General features: G+C 44.7%; 2 protein-coding genes and 1 long non-coding RNA gene across 3 annotated transcripts in view; 1 reads left to right on the top strand and 2 right to left on the bottom strand.

Annotated features, from left to right (window-relative positions):
* Positions 1 to 1,564, bottom strand: part of LOC124020551 (glyoxylate reductase/hydroxypyruvate reductase-like) — a 15,499-nt gene extending 13,935 nt beyond the window's left edge. Inside the window, exons 1-2 of the mRNA XM_046335784.1 lie at positions 1,271 to 1,564; positions 1 to 74 (exon numbers count right to left, since the gene is read on the bottom strand). The exon at positions 1 to 74 is cut by the window's left edge and continues 60 nt beyond it. Of these exons, the coding sequence (XP_046191740.1) occupies positions 1 to 74; positions 1,271 to 1,458 (262 nt within the window). The 5' untranslated portion in view covers positions 1,459 to 1,564. The remainder of the gene's footprint in view (positions 75 to 1,270) is intronic.
* Positions 1,565 to 3,401: 1,837 nt separating this feature from the next.
* LOC124020545 lies at positions 3,402 to 10,767 on the top strand. Its single transcript, XR_006836098.1, has 4 exons — positions 3,402 to 3,463; positions 7,749 to 7,823; positions 8,842 to 8,936; positions 10,736 to 10,767. It is a non-coding gene; the product is annotated as an uncharacterized LOC124020545 (long non-coding RNA).
* Positions 10,768 to 19,754: 8,987 nt separating this feature from the next.
* LOC124020556 (glyoxylate reductase/hydroxypyruvate reductase-like) overlaps positions 19,755 to 22,500 on the bottom strand; it is a 10,333-nt gene continuing 7,587 nt past the window's right edge. Inside the window, exons 8-9 of the mRNA XM_046335793.1 lie at positions 20,956 to 21,095; positions 19,755 to 20,371 (exon numbers count right to left, since the gene is read on the bottom strand). Coding sequence (XP_046191749.1) covers positions 20,250 to 20,371; positions 20,956 to 21,095 — 262 coding nt within the window. The 3' untranslated portion in view covers positions 19,755 to 20,249. The remainder of the gene's footprint in view (positions 20,372 to 20,955; positions 21,096 to 22,500) is intronic.

Below are 22,500 nucleotides of genomic sequence, written 5' to 3' on the forward strand. Positions count from 1 at the left end.
CACCTTTGACCTTCTGGAGCAACTCCTTCCGGGGCACGGGGACGTCATCTGAGTCCCACAGATCAAACTGCACTCTGGGTAATGTAGGATTTCAAAATGAAAGACCTGTCTGTCTGTCTATCTATCTGTCTGTCTGTCTGTCTGTCTGTCTGTCTGTCTGTCTGTCTGTCTGTCTGTCTGTCTGTCTGTCTGTCTGTCTGTCTGTCTGTCTGTCTGTCTGTCTGTCTGTCTGTCTGTGTCTGTCTATCTATCTGTCTGTCTGTCTGTCTGTCTGTCTGTCTGTCTGTCTGTCTGTCTGTCTGTCTGTCTGTCTGTCTGTCTGTCTGTCTGTCTGTCTGCCTGTCTGTCTGCATGCCTGTCTGTCTGCCTGCCTGTCTGCCTGCCTGTCTGTCTGCCTGCCTGCCTGCCCGCCCGCCCGCCCGCCCGTCCGTCCGCCCGCCCGCCCGTCCTGTCTGTCTGTCTGTCTGTCTGCCTGCCTGCCTGTCTGTCTGTCTGCCTGCCTGCCTCTGTCTGTCTGTCTGCCTGCCTGTCTGTCTGTCTGTCTGTTTGCCTGCCTGCCTGTCTGTCTGTCTGTCTGTCTGTCTGCTGTCTGTCCCTGCCTGTCTGTCTGTTTGCCTGTCTGTCTGTCTGTCTGTCTGTCTGTCTGTCTGTCTGTCTGTCTGTCTGTCTGTCTGCTCTCTTTCTTTCTCCTTTTTTATTTATTTATTTTTTGCTTCTTAGGTAATCACTGATGTGGAATGAGTACTTCTGTGAAAGCTAATTCATGGTAATGAACCGGATAGAGAGAGACTGGAACAGTGTTATAAGTCTGAGGGGGGGGGGGGTAGAGAGGGAGAGAGTCCTGTTTGTGATAATATTTATTATTATTAATTGTGTTATGATGTTTTTATTGATAGGCCTGTTGTTAATGAGTCATTCCTTTGCCAAAGTAAGCTTTGGCAGTATGCACATTGAATTGAGAGAGACGTCTTATCTGTCTGGTCTGGTCAGGGCAAACATTGTCAGTTCTGTTTACCCAAAAGTCAATGATGAACCTCACACGACAACATTTCAGAACTTTCCGTTAGAATGAATGACAACATGATAGGTTAGCCTCCATGAATGACTAAAGGACATGAAGTTAAATTAAAGACACAATCCAAAACCTATAGCCTACATAACATTAAATTAAAAGCAACAATAATTAGATTTAAAGAATATAATTATATTAAAAAGTAGGCCTACATACAGAACCAGAACGGCAACAAGAGAAACGTGTGATCTCACTCACTGTCCAGACTCCCTGAGAATCTTCAGCCCCTCCGGCGGGATCTGTCGCGTGATGTAGACCCGCGGTAGAGACGACATCTCTCTCTGCACGGCGCCCGGTAAACCCCCGGTAATACTTAATGAGTTTAACGGCGCAACGGCGATCCGCTGGAGAGCCACGCGAAGAGCCACGCGACTGCACCACATCATCGAGGAGAGGAGGTCTGGAGCTTTAGAGAAATTAATTTAATTGAATTTAAATCTGTTAAAAACGGGGGACTTCGCAACCTGAGCACCTTTCTGGTGTGTGTGGTATGTGTGTGTTGTTTTTGGCAGGAGTTCAGAGGGGAGGTACCGTAGGGGGTTGCCCTTCGGCCAATATGAAGGGAGGGATGGTTGACAGAGATTGCTGGCTTCACACACACACACACACACACACACACACACACACACACACACACACACACACACACACACACACACACACACACACACACACACACACACACACACACACACACACACACACACACACACACACACACACACACGGAGTTTGATCCTGTTGTACATGTAGCTTTGTAAGTAACCACTAACCAGACAGTTGTGATGACCTGTGGTCCACTGTTAACTAATATGGACCACATGACATGATCCAGTCAGCTCTATATAGATCTACTATCTATCTGTTATCTATTGTTACAGTCTAACTAACATCAGGTCTACTATCTATCTGTTATCTATTGTTATAGTCTAACTAACATCAGGTCTACTATCTATCTGTTATCTATTGTTACAGTCTAACTAACAACATCAGTCTCCTATCTATCAGTATCTATAATTTACTAAAATTCAGGTCTACTATCTATCTGTTATCTTTTTACAGTCTAACAGGACTAACAACATCTCTAGGTTCAGGACCTATCTGTTATCTATTGTTACCCCTCTAACTCACAACATCAGGTCTACTATCTCTCCACTCACCTAATGGGACCTGACATCATCAGGACTAACAACATCAGTCTATCTAGTTATCTAGTTCTAACAGGGTCCATCTGTTATCTATTGTTACAGTCCCTAACCCATCCCCTCTACTCATCTATCTGTTATCTATTGTTACCCCCTAACTCCCATCAGGTCTACTGTCTATTATCTATTCCACTACAGTCTAACTAACCTCAGGTCTATTGTCTCATCTGTTATCTATTCTACAGTCCCTCACTAACAACATCAGGTCTACTCCCTCATCTGTTATCTATCCCTCACAGTCTAATCCCCATCAGGTCTACTGTTATCTATTCACCCCTTCACCTATTGTTACAGTCTAACAGTACCCCTATCTGTTATCTCCCTCACCCCTTCACCCCTATCCTCTATCTGTTCTATTGTTACAGTCTAACTAACAACATCAGGTCTACTCCCTCACCCCTTCACCCCTACTGTCCCTCTGTTATCCCTTGTTACCCCCTAACTCCTCCCTCACAACATCAGGTCTACTCCCTCCCTCATCTGTTATCTATTGTTATCCCTCACCCCATCACCCCTACTCTCTATCTGTTATCTATTGTTACCCCTCTCCTCCCTCACCCCTTCAATAGTCTAACTAACAACATCAGTCTACTCTATCTGTTATCCCTTCACCCCCTCTAACCTCCCTCAGGTCTACTGTCTATCTGTTATCTATTGTTACAGTCCTTCACATCCTCTACTCCCTCTGTTATCTATTCACAGTCTAACTCCCATCAGGTCTACTGTCATCCCCTTATCTATCCCTACCCCCTCTCCTCCCTCAGGTCTACTTCCCCTCATCCCCCATTAGTTAACTCTGATTGTAAATGTTTCACTGGGCAGATGAACTTTGGCTGTTTGAACAGTGTCTCTGTTTTCTTTAAAATGTAAAATGGTGTCTTGCAACTTCAAAAGGACCAATGATACTATGCACTATGATGCCTGCACTTAATATGGAATCTGGTATAAAAAAAATTGCCCGCAATTCAAATACTCCCAGTCTAAAGAACAAATCACTTGTCTGGATATCCCACACAATTTTGTTTCAGTTGTTTGTTATATTTTATTATTTCTTTAATAATGTATCAAATGAACCTTGTCATGTGATCTGGGTAACCCGGAACAGTTTGATGTGTTTTTTGTCTAGCTGAACACAACCCTTCATTCGTAACAACAACAACTCAATGAACCTATCGTACACCGACAGGTAAGATATTTCGTCTCTGAATGACGATTTTTTAAAGCGCATTTTCGCAACATTCACAAATACCATGATGGACATCCCGTATCTGCAACCACAGGGAGATTTGTGCTTGAGAAGTCATGACTTTTCAAGTCTATGGAATCTTTTTTTCACTGACCCGGTATCAATCAATCAATACCATGTATTTATAAAGCCTTTTCTTTTTCACATCAGCCGATGTACACAAAGGTGTTTTTACAGAAACCCACCCTAAAACCCCCTCCTCCCAGCAAGCAAATGCAGATGTATAAATCTAGCTAACCCCCTTCTCCTCCAGTCAATGCTAAGTTAGGTTAGCCATCGTTCCTAGCAACCCCTAAACACATAAGTTAGCTATTGACAAGGCTTTGAGAAGTTGTCAACCTCAAAATATGTAATATGGTACTACTACTAGTGTTACTACTGCTCTTATAACGTCCTCATGTTATTGTAGCTAGCTGCAGATTTTGGGACCAGGAAGCTAGCTAGTTAGGAAGCCCATTAGCTAGTTAGCAAGCCCACCCCCCCAGTTAGAAGCCCATTAGCTAGTTAGGAAGCCCATTAGCTAGTTTGCCAGCCCATTAGCTTTAAAATGCCCAATGGCTTGTTAGGAAGCCCATTAGCTAGTTAGCCAGCCCATTAGCTAGTTAGAAAGCCCATCTTGTTAGGAAGCCCATTAGCTAGTTAGGAAGCCCATTAGCTAGTTAGGAAGCCCATCAGCTAGTTAGGAAGCCCATTAGCTAGTTAAATAAGCCCAAATAGCTTGTTAAACGGAACCCATTATCTGTTAACCAGCCCATTAGCTAGTTAGGCCATTAGCTAGTTAGCAAGCCCATTAACTAGTTACCCAGCCCATTAAGCTAGTTAGGAAGCCCATTAGCTAGTTTTTCGGAAGCCCATCAGCTAGTTAGGAAGCCCAACCACAGCTAGTTAGGAAGCCCTATTAGCCCGGTAATCAATTAGGAAGCCCATTAGCTAGTTAGCCAGTTAGCTAGTTAAGCCCATTAGCTAGTTAGCCAGCCCATTAGCTAGTTAGGAAGCCCATTAGCTAGTTAGGAAGCCCATTATCTTGTTAGGAAGCCCATTAGCTAGTTAGGAAGCCCATTATAGTTAGCAAGCCCATTAGCTAGTTAGGAAGCCCATTAGCTAGTTGCTTAGCTTAGGAAGCCCATTAGCTAGTTAGGAAGCCCATCAGCTAGTTAGGAAGCCCATTAGCTAGTTAGCCAGCCCATTAGCTAGTAAGCCCATTAGCTAATTATGCAAGCCCATTAGCTAGTTAGCAAGCCCATTAGCTAGTTACCCAGCCCATTAGCTAGTTAGGAAGCCCATTAGCTAGCTGTTAGGAAGCCCAGTTAGAAGCTGAGCTAGTTAGGAAGCCCATTAGCTAGTTAGGAAGCCCATTAGCTAGTTAGGAAGCCCATTAGCTAGTTAGGAAGCCCATTAGCTAGTTAGGAAGCCCATTAGCTAGTTAGGAAGCCCATTAGCTAGTTAGGAAGCCCATTAGCTAGTTAGGAAGCCCATTAGCTTGTTAGGAAGCCCATTAGCTAGTTAGGAAGCCCATTAGCTTGTTAGGAAGCCCATTAGCTAGTTAGGAAGCCCATTAGCTAGTTAGGAAGCCCATTAGCTAGCTAGTTAGCCAGCCCATTAGGAAGCCCATCAGGAAGCCCATTAGCTAGGAAGCCCATTAGCTAGTTAGGAAGCCCATTAGCTAGTTAGAAGCCCATTAGCTAGTTAGCCCCCATTAGCTAGTTAGCCAGCCCATTAGGAAGCCCATTAGCTTTAGGAAGCCCATCAGCTAGTTAGGAAGCCCATTAGCCCATTAGCTAGTTAGCCCATTAGCTAAGCCCATTAGCTAGTTAGGAAGCCCATTAGCTAGCCCATTAGCTAGTTAGGAAGCCCATTAGCTAGTTAGGAAGCCCATTAGCTAGTTAGGAAGCCCATTAGCTTGTTAGGAAGCCCATTAGCTTTTAGGAAGCCCATTAGCTAGTTAGGAAGCCCATTAGCTAGTTAGGAAGCCCATTAGGAATCCCATTAGCTAGTTAGGAAGCCCATTAGCTAGTTAGGAAGCCCATTAGCTAGCTAGTAGGAAGCCCATTAGCTAGTTAGGAAGCCCATTAGCTAGGTAGGAAGCCCATTAGCTAGGTAGGAAGCCCATTAGCTAGGTAGGAAGCCCATTAGCTAGGTAGGAAGCCCATTAGCTAGGTTAGGAAGCCCATTAGCTAGGTAGGAAGCCCATTAGCTAGGTAGGAAGCCCATTAGCTAGTTAGGAAGCCCATTAGCTTGTTAGCAAGCCCATTAGGTAGTTAGGAAGCCCATTAGCTAGTTAGCAAGCCCAATAGCTAGTTAGCAAGCCCATTAGGAAGCCCATCAGCTAGTTAGGAAGCCCATTAGCTAGTTAGCAATCCCATTAGCTAGTTAGCAAGCCCATTAGCTAGTTAGCCAGCCCATTAGCTAGTTAGCCAGTCCATTAGTTAGTTAGCCAGCCCATTAGCTAGTTAGCCAGCCCATTAGCTAGTTAGCAATACTGTTTATTTAGCTAGCTAACTTTACTCAGTTATCAACTTCATTTGGGGTGGTGATGCAGCTAGATAGATACATTTCGCTAAATAAACAGAAAGCTTGATGTTGCTAGCTGAGTCGGAAAAACCATTGGATAGCTGAGTATCATCATATAGTGAGAGGATTGTTCTGTAGCTATTGCTGCACATAAGGATATCCCGGGGTGACAACATCGTGTTATCAGATATTACACAGACAAAGCTAGCGGAAAAAATAATGTATTCAAGAATAACGTGACACAGGTATTCCTGCTCTTTTATCTCACCTGTAAGGACAGAACAGTTTCCTGTTAATCCTGGTCCCCAGAGACCCACACACAGGGTGTGTAGGCTTTTGTTTACAAGCCCAGCACTAACACACCTGATAAATCAACTCAATGGATGGATAAAAAGTTGGTCCATTGTATCAGGACTCTTAAGTACTGGGTTGGAATGAAAGCCTGCACATCCAGTCTATGGGTGCGTCCCAATTATATGTCCTGGTCTGTAAAGTGTGCACTACGTCCCACAAACTCCTCTGAAATGAGTGGGTTGGTGGAGGAGAGTAGAGGTCGACCTCTAGAGGACAGAGGGAGTCTCTTATTCCTGTCATTTACATCCAAAGCAGTGAAGGGACTAGGGTGTAGAACAGTGGTGTAGACCAAGGCTTCCCACTCTGGGTCCTGGGCCCCACTCTGGGTCCTGGGCCCCAGTCTGGGTCCTGGGCCCCACTCTGGGTCCTGGGCCCCACTCTGGGTCCTGGGCCCCACTCTGGGTCCACTCTGGGTCCTGGGGTCCAGTCTGGGTCCTGGGCCCCACTCTGGGTCCACTCTGGGTCATGAGTCCAGTCTGGGTCCTGGGCCCCACTCTGGGTCCACTCTGGGTCCACTCTGGGTCCTGGGGGTCCACTCTGGGTCCTGGGGGCCCACTCTGGGTCCTGGGGGCCCTCTCTGGGTCTTGGGGGTCCTCTCTGGGTCCTGGGGGCCCACTCTGGGTCCTGAGATCCACTCTGGGTCCACTCTGGGTCCTGGGGTCCACTCTGGGTTCACTCTGGGTCCTGGGGGTCCACTCTGGGTCCTGGGGGCCCACTCTGGGTCCTGGGGGCCCTCTCTGGGTCTTGGGGGTCCTCTCTGGGTCCTGGGGGCCCACTCTGGGTCCTGAGATCCACTCTGGGTCCACTCTGGGTCCTGGGGTCCACTCTGGGTCCACTCTGGGTCCTGGGGGTCCACTCTGGGTCCTGGGGGTCCTCTCTGGGTCCTGGGGGTCCACTCTGGGTCCTGGGGTCCACTCTGGGTCCACCACTCTGGGTCCTGGGGTCCCCTGGGTCCACTCTGGGTCCTAGGCCCCACTCCGGTCCTCTCTGGGTCCTGGGGGCCCACTCTGGGTCCACTCTGGGTCCTGGGGTCCACTCTGGGTCCACTCTGGGTCCAGGCCCCTCTCTGGGTCCTGGGGGCCCACTCTGGGTCCTGGGTTCCAACTCTGGGTCCTGAGGTCCACTCTGGGTCCTGGGTTCCAACTCTGGGTCCTGAGATCCGCTCTGGGTCCTTGGGTCCCCCCTGGTTGCACGTTGTTGCCCTAGCACTACACAGCTGATTTAAATAACCAACTCCTCATCAAGCTTTGATTATTTGAATCAGTTGTGTAGTGCTGAGGGCCCACGGGAGCCAGGACAGAGTTCATATAACCCTGACATCAGAAGGACTCTCTCCTCCATGATCTCTCTCAATATCTAGTGCTTCTAGGACCAGTGAGTTTTCCCCTCCCGAGATGTCAGCTGACTCCATGGAGATTGATGACTCCCTGTACAGGTAAATCTCGTACTACCTATTTTAAGTGGGTACAATGACATACCAGTGATAGTTCCAACAAAACATGTTCTATGTGCTTACTGACTCACAACAACATAATTTGATCTTCCCCGCCTTCCCTGCCTCCCTCCCCCTCTCTCCCTAATCCTTCTCTCTGCCTCCCTCCCCCTCTCTCCATAATCCTTCTCCCTGCCTCCCCTCTTCCCTGCCTCCCTCCCCCTCTCTCCCTAATCCCTCTTCCTGCCTCCCTCTCGCTCCTCTCCATCCTCCCTCCCTCTCCCTCCCCCATCCTCCCTCACCCCATCCTCCCCCATCCCCTCTCCCTCCCTCCCTAACCCCCATCCTCCCTCCCTCTCTCCCCTCTCCTCCCTAACCCCCCATCCTCCCTTTCTCTCCCTAACCCCCATCCTCTCTCGCCTTCCCTCCCTCCCCCCATCCCCCTCTCTCTCCCTAACCCCCTCCTTCCCTCCCCCCCATCCTTCTCTCCCTAACCCCCATCCTCCCTCTCCTTCCCTCCCTAACCCCCATCCTCCCACCCTCTCCCTCCCTAACTCTCTCCCTCCCTAACCCTCCCTCCTAACTCTCTCCCTCCCTAAACCCTCTCCCTCCCTAACCCCCCTCCTCCCTCTCCCTCCCTAACCCCTCCCTCCTCCCTCTCCTCCTAACTCTCTCCCTCCCTAAACCCCCCCTCCCTAAACCCTCTCCCTCCTCCTCTCTCCCTCCCTAAACTCCTCCCTCCCTAAACCCTCCCCTCCCTAAACCCTCTCCTTCCCTCCCTAAATCCCCCTCCCTCTCCCTCCCTAAACCCTCCACCCTCCCTCCCTAACCCCCATCCATCCTAACCCCCATCCTCCCTCTCCCTCCCTAAACCCTCCCTAAACCCTCTCCCTCTCTAAACCCTCTCCTAAACCCTCCCTCCCTAAACCCTCTCCCTCCCTAAACCCTCCCCTCCCTAAACCCCATCCTCCCACCCTCTCCCTCCCTAAACCCTCTCCCTCCCTAAACCCCCTCCCTCCAGTCGTCAGAGGTATGTCCTGGGGGACAGTGCTATGCAGCAGATGGCTCAGTCTTCTGTCTTCCTCAGTGGAATGGGAGGACTGGGAGTGGAGATCGGTAGGTGGCAGACGCATCAAATAGCACATAGCATTATGTGACATTACATGACATAGCATTACGTGACATTACATGACATAGCATTACATTATGTGACATTACATGACATAGCATTACGTGACATTACATGACATAGCATTACGTGACATTACATGACATAGCATTACATTATGTGACATTACATGACATAGCATTACGACATGACATAGCATTACATTATGTGACATTACATGACATAGCATTACATTATGTGACATTACATGACATAGCATTACATTATGTGACATTACATGACTCCTGTGTAGCTCAGTTGGTAGAGCATGGCGCTATACGCCAGGGTAGTGGGTTCGATCATGACCACCATTAGAATGTATGCACACATGACTGTACATTTGGATAAAAGCGTCTGCTAAGCATTATTATTATATTATATTATAGCATTACATTATGTGACATTACATGACATAGCATTACATTATGTGACATTACATGACATAGCATTATATTATACATTACATGACATAGCATTACATTATGTGACATTACATGACATAGCATTACATTATGTGACATTACATGACATAGCATTATATTATACATTACATGACATAGCATTACATTATGTGACATTACATGACATAGCATTACATTATGTGACATTACATGACATAGCATTACATTATGTGACATTACATGACATAGCATTACATTATGTGACATTACATGACATAGCATTACATTATGTGACATTACATGACATAGCATTACATTATGTGACATTACATGACATAGCATTACATTATGTGACATTACATGACATAGCATTACATTATGTGACATTACATGACAGCATTACATTATGTGACATTACATGACATAGCATTACATTATGTGACATTACATGACATAGCATTATATTATACATTACATGACATAGCATTACATTATGTGACATTACATGACATAGCATTACATTATGTGACATTACATGACATAGCATTACATTATGTGACATTACATGACAGCATTACATTATGTGACATTACATGACATAGCATTACATTATGTGACATTACATGACATAGCATCACGGTACATGCCATTAAGTGACATGACATAGCATGACGGTACATGCCAGAACATGCCATTAAGCGACATGACATAGCATGACAGTACATGCATTAAGTGACATGACATAGCATGCCAGAACATGCCATTAAGCGACATGACATAGCATGACGGAAAATGCCAGAACATGCCATTAAGTGACATGACATAGCATGCCGGAACATGCCATTAAGCGACATGCCATAACATTACAGTACATGCATTAAGCAACATGACATAGCATGACGGAACATGCCAGAACATGCCATTAAGTGACATGACATAGCATGCCGGAACATGCCATTAAGCGACATGACATGACATTACAGTACATGCATTAAGCGACATGACATAGCATGACGGAACATGCCAGAACATGCCATTAAGTGACATGACATAGCATGCCGGAACATGCCATTAAGCGACATGACATGACATTACAGTACATGCATTAAGCGACATGACATAGCATGACGGAACATGCCAGAACATGCCATTAAGTGACATGACATAGCATGCCATTAAGCGACATGACATAGCATGACGGAAAATGCCAGAACATGCCATGAAGTGACATGACATAGCATGATGGTACATGCCAATAGCGTTGAGTGAGTGTTTACAGTATGTATTGTGTCCATGTATTTCCTGTCATGTGACCGACGCCAGACGTCTCTGCCCTGTTTTCACAGCAAAGAACATCGTGTTGGCAGGTGTGAAGGTGAGTGAGATTTAAGCTGTGGCCCAAATTGCACCCTATTCCCCATAAGTCTCTGGTCACTAGTAGTTCACTACATAGGGAATAGGGCTCTGGTCACTAGTAGTTCACTATATAGGGAATAGGGCTCTGGTCTATAGTAGTACCACTATATAGGGAATAGGGCTCTGGTCTATAGTAGTTCACTATATAGGGAATAGGGCTCTGGTCTATAGTAGTGCACTATATAGGGAATAGGGCTCTGGTCTATAATAGTTCACTATATAGGGAATAGGGCTCTGGTCTATAGTAGTGCACTATATAGGGAATAGGGCTCTGGTCTATAGTAGTTCACTATATAGGGAATAGGGCTCTGGTCTTAGTAGTACCACTATATAGGGAATAGGGCTCTGGTCACTAGTAGTTCACTATATAGGGAATAGGGCTCTGGTCACTAGTAGTTCACTATATAGGGAATAGGGCTCTGGTCACTAGTAGTTCACTATATAGGGAATAGGGCTCTGGTCACTAGTAGTTCACTATATAGGGAATAGGGCTCTGGTCACTAGTAGTTCACTATATAGGGAATAGGGCTCTGGTCACTAGTAGTTCACTATATAGGGAATAGGGCTCTGGTCTATAGTAGTTCACTATATAGGGAATAGGGTTCTGGTCTATAGTAGTTCACTATATAGGGAATAGGGTTCTGGTCTATAGTAGTGCACTATATAGGGAATAGGGTTCTGGTCTATAGTAGTGCACTATATAGGGAATAGGGTTCTGGTCTATAGTAGTGCACTATATAGGGAATAGGGTTCTGGTCTATAGTAGTACCACTATATAGGGAATAGGGTTCTGGTCTATAGTAGTACCACTATATAGGGAATAGGGTTCTGGTCTATAGTAGTTCACTATATAGGGAATAGGGCTCTGGTCTATAGTAGTACCACTATATAGGGAATAGGGTTCTGGTCTATAGTAGTACCACTATATAGGGAATAGGGCTCTGGTCTATAGTAGTTCACTATATAGGGAATAGGGCTCTGGTCTATAGTAGTACCACTATATAGGGAATAGGGTTCTGGTCTATAGTAGTTCACTATATAAGGAATAGGGCTCTGGTTTATAGTAGTACCACTATATAGGGAATAGGGCTCTGGTCTATAGTAGTACCACTATATTGGGAATAGGGCTCTGGTCTATAGTAGTTCACTATATAGGGAATAGGGCTCTGGTCTATAGTAGTACCACTATATAGGGAATAGGGCTCTGGTCTATAGTAGTACCACTATATAGGGAATAGGGCTCTGGTCTATAGTAGTACCACTATATAGGGAATAGGGCTCTGGTCTATAGTAGTTCACTATATAGGGAATAGGGCTCTGGTCTATAGTAGTACCACTATATAGGGAATAGGGCTCTGGTCTATAGTAGTTCACTATATAGGGAATAGGGCTCTGGTCTATAGTAGTTCACTATATAGGGAATAGGGCTCTGGTCTATAGTAGTACCACTATATAGGGAATAGGGCTCTGGTCTATAGTAGTTCACTATATAGGGAATAGGGCTCTGGTCTATAGTAGTTCACTATATAGGGAATAGGGCTCTGGTCTATAGTAGTACCACTATATAGGGAATAGGGCTCTGGTCTATAGTAGTCCACTATATAGGGAATAGGGCTCTGGTCTATAGTAGTCCACTATATAGGGAATAGGACTCTGGTCACTAGTAGTTCACTATATAGGGAATAGGGCTCTGGTCACTAGTAGTTCACTATATAGGGAATAGGGCTCTGGTCACTAGTAGTTCACTATATAGGGAATAGGGCTCTGGTCACTAGTAGTTCACTATATAGGGAATAGGGCTCTGGTCACTAGTAGTTCACTATATAGGGAATAGGGCTCTGGTCTATAGTAGTTCACTATATAGGGAATAGGGTTCTGGTCTATAGTAGTTCACTATATAGGGAATAGGGTTCTGGTCTATAGTAGTGCACTATATAGGGAATAGGGTTCTGGTCTATAGTAGTACCACTATATAGGAATAGGGTTCTGGTCTATAGTAGTACCACTATATAGGGAATAGGGTTCTGGTCTATAGTAGTACACTATATAGGGAATAGGGTTCTGGTCTATAGTAGTACCACTATATAGGGAATAGGGTTCTGGTCTATAGTAGTACACTATATAGGGAATAGGGCTCTGGTCTATAGTAGTACCACTATATAGGGAATAGGGTTCTGGTCTATAGTAGTACCACTATATAGGGAATAGGGCTCTGGTCTATAGTAGTTCACTATATAGGGAATAGGGCTCTGGTCTATAGTAGTACCACTATATAGGGAATAGGGTTCTGGTCTATAGTAGTTCACTATATAAGGAATAGGGCTCTGGTTTATAGTAGTACCACTATATAGGGAATAGGGCTCTGGTCTATAGTAGTACCACTATATTGGGAATAGGGCTCTGGTCTATAGTAGTTCACTATATAGGGAATAGGGCTCTGGTCTATAGTAGTACCACTATATAGGGAATAGGGCTCTGGTCTATAGTAGTACCACTATATAGGGAATAGGGCTCTGGTCTATAGTAGTACCACTATATAGGGAATAGGGCTCTGGTCTATAGTAGTTCACTATATAGGGAATAGGGCTCTGGTCTATAGTAGTACCACTATATAGGGAATAGGGCTCTGGTCTATAGTAGTTCACTATATAGGGAATAGGGCTCTGGTCTATAGTAGTTCACTATATAGGGAATAGGGCTCTGGTCTATAGTAGTACCACTATATAGGGAATAGGGCTCTGGTCTATAGTAGTTCACTATATAGGGAATAGGGCTCTGGTCTATAGTAGTTCACTATATAGGGAATAGGGCTCTGGTCTATAGTAGTACCACTATATAGGGAATAGGGCTCTGGTCTATAGTAGTACCACTATATAGGGAATAGGGCTCTGGTCTATAGTAGTTCACTATATAGGGAATAGGGCTCTGGTCTATAGTAGTTCACTATATAGGGAATAGGGCTCTGGTCTATAGTAGTACCACTATATAGGGAATAGGGCTCTGGTCTATAGTAGTACCACTATATAGGGAATAGGGCTCTGGTCTATAGTAGTTCACTATATAGGGAATAGGGCTCTGGTCTATAGTAGTACCACTATATAGGGAATAGGGCTCTGGTCTATAGTAGTTCACTATATAGGGAATAGGGCTCTGGTCTATAGTAGTTCACTATATAGGGAATAGGGCTCTGGTCTATAGTAGTACCACTATATAGGGAATAGGGCTCTGGTCTATAGTAGTTCACTATATAGGGAATAGGGCTCTGGTCTATAGTAGTTCACTATATAGGGAATAGGGCTCTGGTCTATAGTAGTACCACTATATAGGGAATAGGGCTCTGGTCTATAGTAGTACCACTATATAGGGAATAGGGCTCTGGTCTATAGTAGTACCACTATATAGGGAATAGGGCTCTGGTCACTAGTAGTACCACTATATAGGGAATAGGGCTCTGGTCTATAGTAGTACCACTATATAGGGAATAGGGCTCTGGTCTATAGTAGTACCACTATATAGGGAATAGGGATCTGGTCTATAGTAGTAACACTATATAGGGAATAGGGCTCTGGTCTATAGTAGTACCACTATATAGGGAATAGGGCTCTGGTCTATAGTAGTACCACTATATAGGGAATAGGGCTCTGGTCACTAGTAGTTCACTATATAGGGAATAGGGCTCTGGTCACTAGTAGTTCACTATATAGGGAATAGGGCTCTGGTCACTAGTAGTTCACTATATAGGGAATAGGGCTCTGGTCACTAGTAGTTCACTATATAGGGAATAGGGCTCTGGTCACTAGTAGTTCACTATATAGGGAATAGGGCTCTGGTCACTAGTAGTTCACTATATAGGGAATAGGGCTCTGGTCTATAGTAGTTCACTATATAGGGAATAGGGTTCTGGTCTATAGTAGTTCACTATATAGGGAATAGGGTTCTGGTCTATAGTAGTTCACTATATAGGGAATAGGGTTCTGGTCTATAGTAGTGCACTATATAGGGAATAGGGTTCTGGTCTATAGTAGTGCACTATATAGGGAATAGGGTTCTGGTCTATAGTAGTGCACTATATAGGGAATAGGGTTCTGGTCTATAGTAGTACCACTATATAGGGAATAGGGTTCTGGTCTATAGTAGTACCACTATATAGGGAATAGGGTTCTGGTCTATAGTAGTTCACTATATAGGGAATAGGGCTCTGGTCTATAGTAGTACCACTATATAGGGAATAGGGTTCTGGTCTATAGTAGTACCACTATATAGGGAATAGGGCTCTGGTCTATAGTAGTTCACTATATAGGGAATAGGGCTCTGGTCTATAGTAGTACCACTATATAGGGAATAGGGTTCTGGTCTATAGTAGTTCACTATATAAGGAATAGGGCTCTGGTTTATAGTAGTACCACTATATAGGGAATAGGGCTCTGGTCTATAGTAGTGCACTATATAGGGAATAGGGTTCTGGTCTATAGTAGTTCACTATATAGGGAATAGGGTTCTGGTCTATAGTAGTTCACTATATAGGGAATAGGGTTCTGGTCTATAGTAGTTTTTACTATATAGGGAATAGGGTTCTGGTCTATAGTAGTGCACTATATAGGGAATAGGGTTCTGGTCTATAGTAGTGCACTATATAGGGAATAGGGTTCTGGTCTATAGTAGTACCACTATATAGGGAATAGGGTTCTGGTCTATAGTAGTACCACTATATAGGGAATAGGGTTCTGGTCTATAGTAGTTCACTATATAGGGAATAGGGCTCTGGTCTATAGTAGTACCACTATAGTGGGCACCTAGGGAATAGGGTTCTGGTCTATAGTAGTACCACTATATAGGGAATAGGGCTCTGGTCTATAGTAGTTCACTATATAGGGAATAGGGCTCTGGTCTATAGTAGTACCACTATATAGGGAATAGGGTTCTGGTCTATAGTAGTTCACTATATAAGGAATAGGGCTCTGGTTTATAGTAGTACCACTATATAGGGAATAGGGCTCTGGTCTATAGTAGTACCACTATATTGGGAATAGGGCTCTGGTCTATAGTAGTTCACTATATAGGGAATAGGGCTCTGGTCTATAGTAGTACCACTATATAGGGAATAGGGCTCTGGTCTATAGTAGTACCACTATATAGGGAATAGGGCTCTGGTCTATAGTAGTACCACTATATAGGGAATAGGGCTCTGGTCTATAGTAGTTCACTATATAGGGAATAGGGCTCTGGTCTATAGTAGTACCACTATATAGGGAATAGGGCTCTGGTCTATAGTAGTTCACTATATAGGGAATAGGGCTCTGGTCTATAGTAGTTCACTATATAGGGAATAGGGCTCTGGTCTATAGTAGTACCACTATATAGGGAATAGGGCTCTGGTCTATAGTAGTTCACTATATAGGGAATAGGGCTCTGGTCTATAGTAGTTCACTATATAGGGAATAGGGCTCTGGTCTATAGTAGTACCACTATATAGGGAATAGGGCTCTGGTCTATAGTAGTACCACTATATAGGGAATAGGGCTCTGGTCTATAGTAGTTCACTATATAGGGAATAGGGCTCTGGTCTATAGTAGTTCACTATATAGGGAATAGGGCTCTGGTCTATAGTAGTACCACTATATAGGGAATAGGGCTCTGGTCTATAGTAGTACCACTATATAGGGAATAGGGCTCTGGTCTATAGTAGTTCACTATATAGGGAATAGGGCTCTGGTCTATAGTAGTACCACTATATAGGGAATAGGGCTCTGGTCTATAGTAGTTCACTATATAGGGAATAGGGCTCTGGTCTATCTGTCTTGATGTTTCTAAAGCTATAGTAGTTCACTATATAGGGAATAGGGCTCTGGTCTATAGTAGTACCACTATATAGGGAATAGGGCTCTGGTCTATAGTAGTTCACTATATAGGGAATAGGGCTCTGGTCTATAGTAGTTCACTATATAGGGAATAGGGCTCTGGTCTATAGTAGTACCACTATATAGGGAATAGGGCTCTGGTCTATAGTAGTACCACTATATAGGGAATAGGGCTCTGGTCTATAGTAGTACCACTATATAGGGAATAGGGCTCTGGTCACTAGTAGTACCACTATATAGGGAATAGGGCTCTGGTCTATAGTAGTACCACTATATAGGGAATAGGGCTCTGGTCTATAGTAGTACCACTATATAGGGAATAGGGATCTGGTCTATAGTAGTAACACTATATAGGGAATAGGGCTCTGGTCTATAGTAGTACCACTATATAGGGAATAGGGCTCTGGTCTATAGTAGTTCACTATATAGGGAATAGGGCTCTGGTCACTAGTAGTTCACTATATAGGGAATAGGGCTCTGGTCTATAGTAGTTCACTATATAGGGAATAGGGTTCTGGTCTATAGTAGTTCACTATATAGGGAATAGGGTTCTGGTCTATAGTAGTGCACTATATAGGGAATAGGGTTCTGGTCTATAGTAGTGCACTATATAGGGAATAGGGTTCTGGTCTATAGTAGTGCACTATATAGGGAATAGGGTTCTGGTCTATAGTAGTACCACTATATAGGGAATAGGGTTCTGGTCTATAGTAGTACCACTATATAGGGAATAGGGTTCTGGTCTATAGTAGTTCACTATATAGGGAATAGGGCTCTGGTCTATAGTAGTACCACTATATAGGGAATAGGGTTCTGGTCTATAGTAGTACCACTATATAGGGAATAGGGCTCTGGTCTATAGTAGTTCACTATATAGGGAATAGGGCTCTGGTCTATAGTAGTACCACTATATAGGGAATAGGGTTCTGGTCTATAGTAGTTCACTATATAAGGAATAGGGCTCTGGTTTATAGTAGTACCACTATATAGGGAATAGGGCTCTGGTCTATAGTAGTACCACTATATTGGGAATAGGGCTCTGGTCTATAGTAGTTCACTATATAGGGAATAGGGCTCTGGTCTATAGTAGTTCACTATATAGGGAATAGGGCTCTGGTCTATAGTAGTTCACTATATAGGGAATAGGGCTCTGGTCTATAGTAGTACCACTATATAGGGAATAGGGCTCTGGTCTATAGTAGTTCACTATATAGGGAATAGGGCTCTGGTCTATAGTAGTTCACTATATAGGGAATAGGGCTCTGGTCTATAGTAGTACCACTATATAGGGAATAGGGCTCTGGTCTATAGTAGTACCACTATATAGGGAATAGGGCTCTGGTCTATAGTAGTTCACTATATAGGGAATAGGGCTCTGGTCTATAGTAGTTCACTATATAGGGAATAGGGCTCTGGTCTATAGTAGTACCACTATATAGGGAATAGGGCTCTGGTCTATAGTAGTACCACTATATAGGGAATAGGGCTCTGGTCTATAGTAGTTCACTATATAGGGAATAGGGCTCTGGTCTATAGTAGTACCACTATATAGGGAATAGGGCTCTGGTCTATAGTAGTTCACTATATAGGGAATAGGGCTCTGGTCTATAGTAGTTCACTATATAGGGAATAGGGCTCTGGTCTATAGTAGTACCACTATATAGGGAATAGGGCTCTGGTCTATAGTAGTTCACTATATAGGGAATAGGGCTCTGGTCTATAGTAGTTCACTATATAGGGAATAGGGCTCTGGTCTATAGTAGTACCACTATATAGGGAATAGGGCTCTGGTCTATAGTAGTACCACTATATAGGGAATAGGGCTCTGGTCTATAGTAGTACCACTATATAGGGAATAGGGCTCTGGTCTATAGTAGTTCACTATATAGGGAATAGGGCTCTGGTCACTAGTAGTTCACTATATAGGGAATAGGGCTCTGGTCTATAGTAGTTCACTATATAGGGAATAGGGCTCTGGTCTATAGTAGTGTACTATATAGGGAATAGGGCTCTGGTCTATAGTAGTACCACTATATAGGGAATAGGGCTCTGGTCTAAAGTAGTACCACTATATAGGGAATAGGGCTCTGGTCTATAGTAGTACCACTATATAGGGAATAGGGCTCTGGTCTAAAGTAGTACCACTATATAGGGAATAGGGCTCTGGTCTATAGTAGTACCACTATATAGGGAATAGGGCTCTGGTCTATAGTAGTACCACTATATAGGGAATAGGGCTCTGGTCTATAGTAGTACCACTATATAGGGAATAGGGCTCTGGTCACTAGTAGTTCACTATATAGGGAATAGGGCTCTGGTCTATAGTAGTACCACTATATAGGGAATAGGGCCCTGGTCTATAATAGTGCACTATATAGGGAATAGGGCTCTGGTCTATAGTAGTACCACTATATAGGGAATAGGGCTCTGGTCTATAGTAGTACCACTATATAGGGAATAGGGCTCTGGTCACTAGTAGTTCACTATATAGGGAATAGGGCTCTGGTCACTAGTAGTTCACTATATAGGGAATAGGGCTCTGGTCACTAGTAGTACCACTATATAGGGAATAGGGCTTTGGTCTATAGTAGTACCACGATATAGGGAATAGGGCTCTGGTCTATAGTAGTCCACTATATAGGGAATAGGGCTCTGGTCTATAGTAGTTCACTATATAGGGAATAGGGCTCTGGTCTATAGTAGTACCACTATATAGGGAATAGGGCTCTGGTCTATAGTAGTCCACTATATAGGGAATAGGGCTCTGGTCTATAGTAGTCCACTATATAGGGAATAGGACTCTGGTCACTAGTAGTTCACTATATAGGGAATAGGGCTCTGGTCACTAGTAGTTCACTATATAGGGAATAGGGCTCTGGTCACTAGTAGTTCACTATATAGGGAATAGGGCTCTGGTCACTAGTAGTTCACTACATAGGGAATAGGGAGCCATTTGAGACGTTACCCCAAAGAGAAGATGAAATGTAAACCTGTTTGTTTGTTTGTTTGTTTGAGGAGACACTAATAAAGTCACGGAGGGACTTGTCGTTCCTGTCGTCACAGACTGAATTAAAAAATGGGGAAAGTTCCATGTTGTCCTTTGTCATTATTATTATCATTATTATTATGAGACAAAATCATAAAAAAACATCTCCCATGAGGAAGTGCTGAGTGCTACGGTATGTACCATGTCGAGTGGAAATGGTGGATGACAACAGCACCACTATTCTCTATAATCTACTCTCGTGACCAGAGTCAACTATATCATTTACAGTTACAGCTCTTCAATCATTGGTTCTTCTCTGGTGGTTCCGAAAGCAGGTGATTGGTTCTTCTCTGGTGGTTCTGAAAGCAGGTGATTGGTTCTTTGGTGGTTCTGAAAGCAGGTGATTGGTTCCTCTCTGGTGTTCCTGAAAGCAGTTGATTGGTTCTTCTCTGGTGGTTCCGAAAGCAGGTGATTGGTTCTTCTCTGGTGGTTCCGAAAGCAGGTGATTGGTTCTGAAAGCAGGTGATTGGTTCTTCTCTGGTGGTTCCGAAAGCAGGTGATTGGTTCTTCTCTGGTGTTCTGAAAGCAGGTGATTGGCAGCTACAGCTTGAGCTCTTTGATCATTGGCTGTCCCTTCAGGCCCAGTAGCAGGTTGTTGGCTGCCAGAGCTGACATGGCATTACGCGTGGAGTAGGACGCACTGGCAATGTGGGGGAGGATCACTGGAGAGAAAGAGAGATGAGAGGATCACTGGAGAGAGAGGGATGAGGATCATTGGAGAGAGAGAGAGATGAGAGGATCACTGGAGAGGGAGAGATGAGGATCACTGGAGAGAGAGAGAGATGAGAGGATCACTGGAGAGAGAGGGATGAGGATCATTGGAGAGAGAGAGAGATGAGGGAGTGAGGAGCACGAAACAGGCAGTACAGGACTGACAACAGTAATAAACAGGCAGTACAGGACTGACAACAGTAATAAACAGGCAGTACAGGACTGACAACAGTAATAAATGAAACAGGCAGTACAGGACTGAAAACAGTAATAAACAGGCAGTACAGGACTGACAACAGTATTAAATGAAACAGGCAGTACAGGACTGACAACAGTAATAAACAGGCAGTACAGGACTGACAACAGTATTAAACAGGCAGTACAGGACTGACAACAGTAATAAACAGGCAGTACAGGACCGACAACAGTAATAAACAGGCAGTACAGGACTGACAACAGTATTACATGAAACAGGAAATAGCAGGATGAACTTGGTCGAGACTCTGAACCAATCACGCCCCGTGTTTATACTCACCACAGTTGTTAAGGGTGAAGAGCGGGTGGCTGGTGGGCAGGGGTTCAGGGACGGTGACGCCATCGAGTCCAGCTCCCGCTATCTGACCGCTGGACAGGGCTTCATACAGATCCTCCTGGTCTACCACCCCCCACACCCCTCTACCACACACAGCCATCATGTTACTGTCTACCACACACAGCCATCATGTTACTGTCTACCACCCTGTCTACCACCCTCCTCTACCACACACAGCCATCACCATGTTACTGTCTACCACACACAGCCATCATGTTACTGTCTACCACCCCCCCTCTACCACACACAGCCATCACCATGTTACTGTCTACCACACACAGCCATCACCATGTTACTGTCTACCACACACAGCCATCACCATGTTACTGTCTACCACACACAGCCATCATGTTACTGTCTACCAGCCCCCCTCTACCACACACAGCCATCATGTTACTGTCTACCACACACAGCCATCATCATGTTACTGTCTACCACCCCTCCTCTACCACACACAGCCATCATCATGTTACTGTCTACCACACACAGCCATCACCATGTTACTGTCTACCACACACAGCCATCATCATGTTACTGTCTACCACACACAGCCATCATGTTACTGTCTACCACACACAGCCATCATGTTACTGTCTACCACACACAGCCATCACCATGTTACTGTCTACCACACACAGCATCACCATGTTACTGTCTACCACCCCTCCTCTACCACACACAGCCATCACCATGTTACTGTCTACCACCCCCCCTCTACCACACACAGCCATCATGTTACTGTCTACCACCCCTCCTCTACCACACACAGCCATCACCATGTTACTGTCTACCACACACAGCCATCACCATGTTACTGTCTACCACACACAGCCATCACCATGTTACTGTCTACCACCCCTCCTCTACCACACACAGCCATCATCATGTTACTGTCTACCACACACAGCCATCATGTTACTGTCTACCACACACAGCCATCATCATGTTACTGTCTACCACCCCTCCTCTACCACACACAGCCATCATGTTACTGTCTACCACACACAGCCACCATCATGTTACTGTCTACCACACACAGCCATCACCATGTTACTGTCTACCACACACAGCCATCATCATGTTACTGTCTACCACACCCCCTCTACCACACACAGCCATCATGTTACTGTCTACCACACCCCCTCTACCACACACAGCCATCATCATGTTACTGTCTACCACCCCCCTCTACCACACACAGCCATCATCATGTTACTGTCTACCACCCCCCCTCTACCACACACAGCCATCATCATGTTACTGTCTACCACACACAGCCATCATCATGTTACTGTCTACCACCCCTCCTCTACCACACACAGCCATCATGTTACTGTCTACCACACACAGCCATCATGTTACTGTCTACCACACACAGCCATCATGTTACTGTCTACCACCCCTCCTCTACCACACACAGCCATCATCATGTTACTGTCTACCACACACAGCCATCATCATGTTACTGTCTACCACACACATCCATCA

This window comes from Oncorhynchus gorbuscha, unplaced genomic scaffold (genome assembly GCF_021184085.1).
Source record: "Oncorhynchus gorbuscha isolate QuinsamMale2020 ecotype Even-year unplaced genomic scaffold, OgorEven_v1.0 Un_scaffold_854, whole genome shotgun sequence".
Classification (NCBI taxonomy): Eukaryota; Metazoa; Chordata; class Actinopteri; order Salmoniformes; family Salmonidae; genus Oncorhynchus; species Oncorhynchus gorbuscha.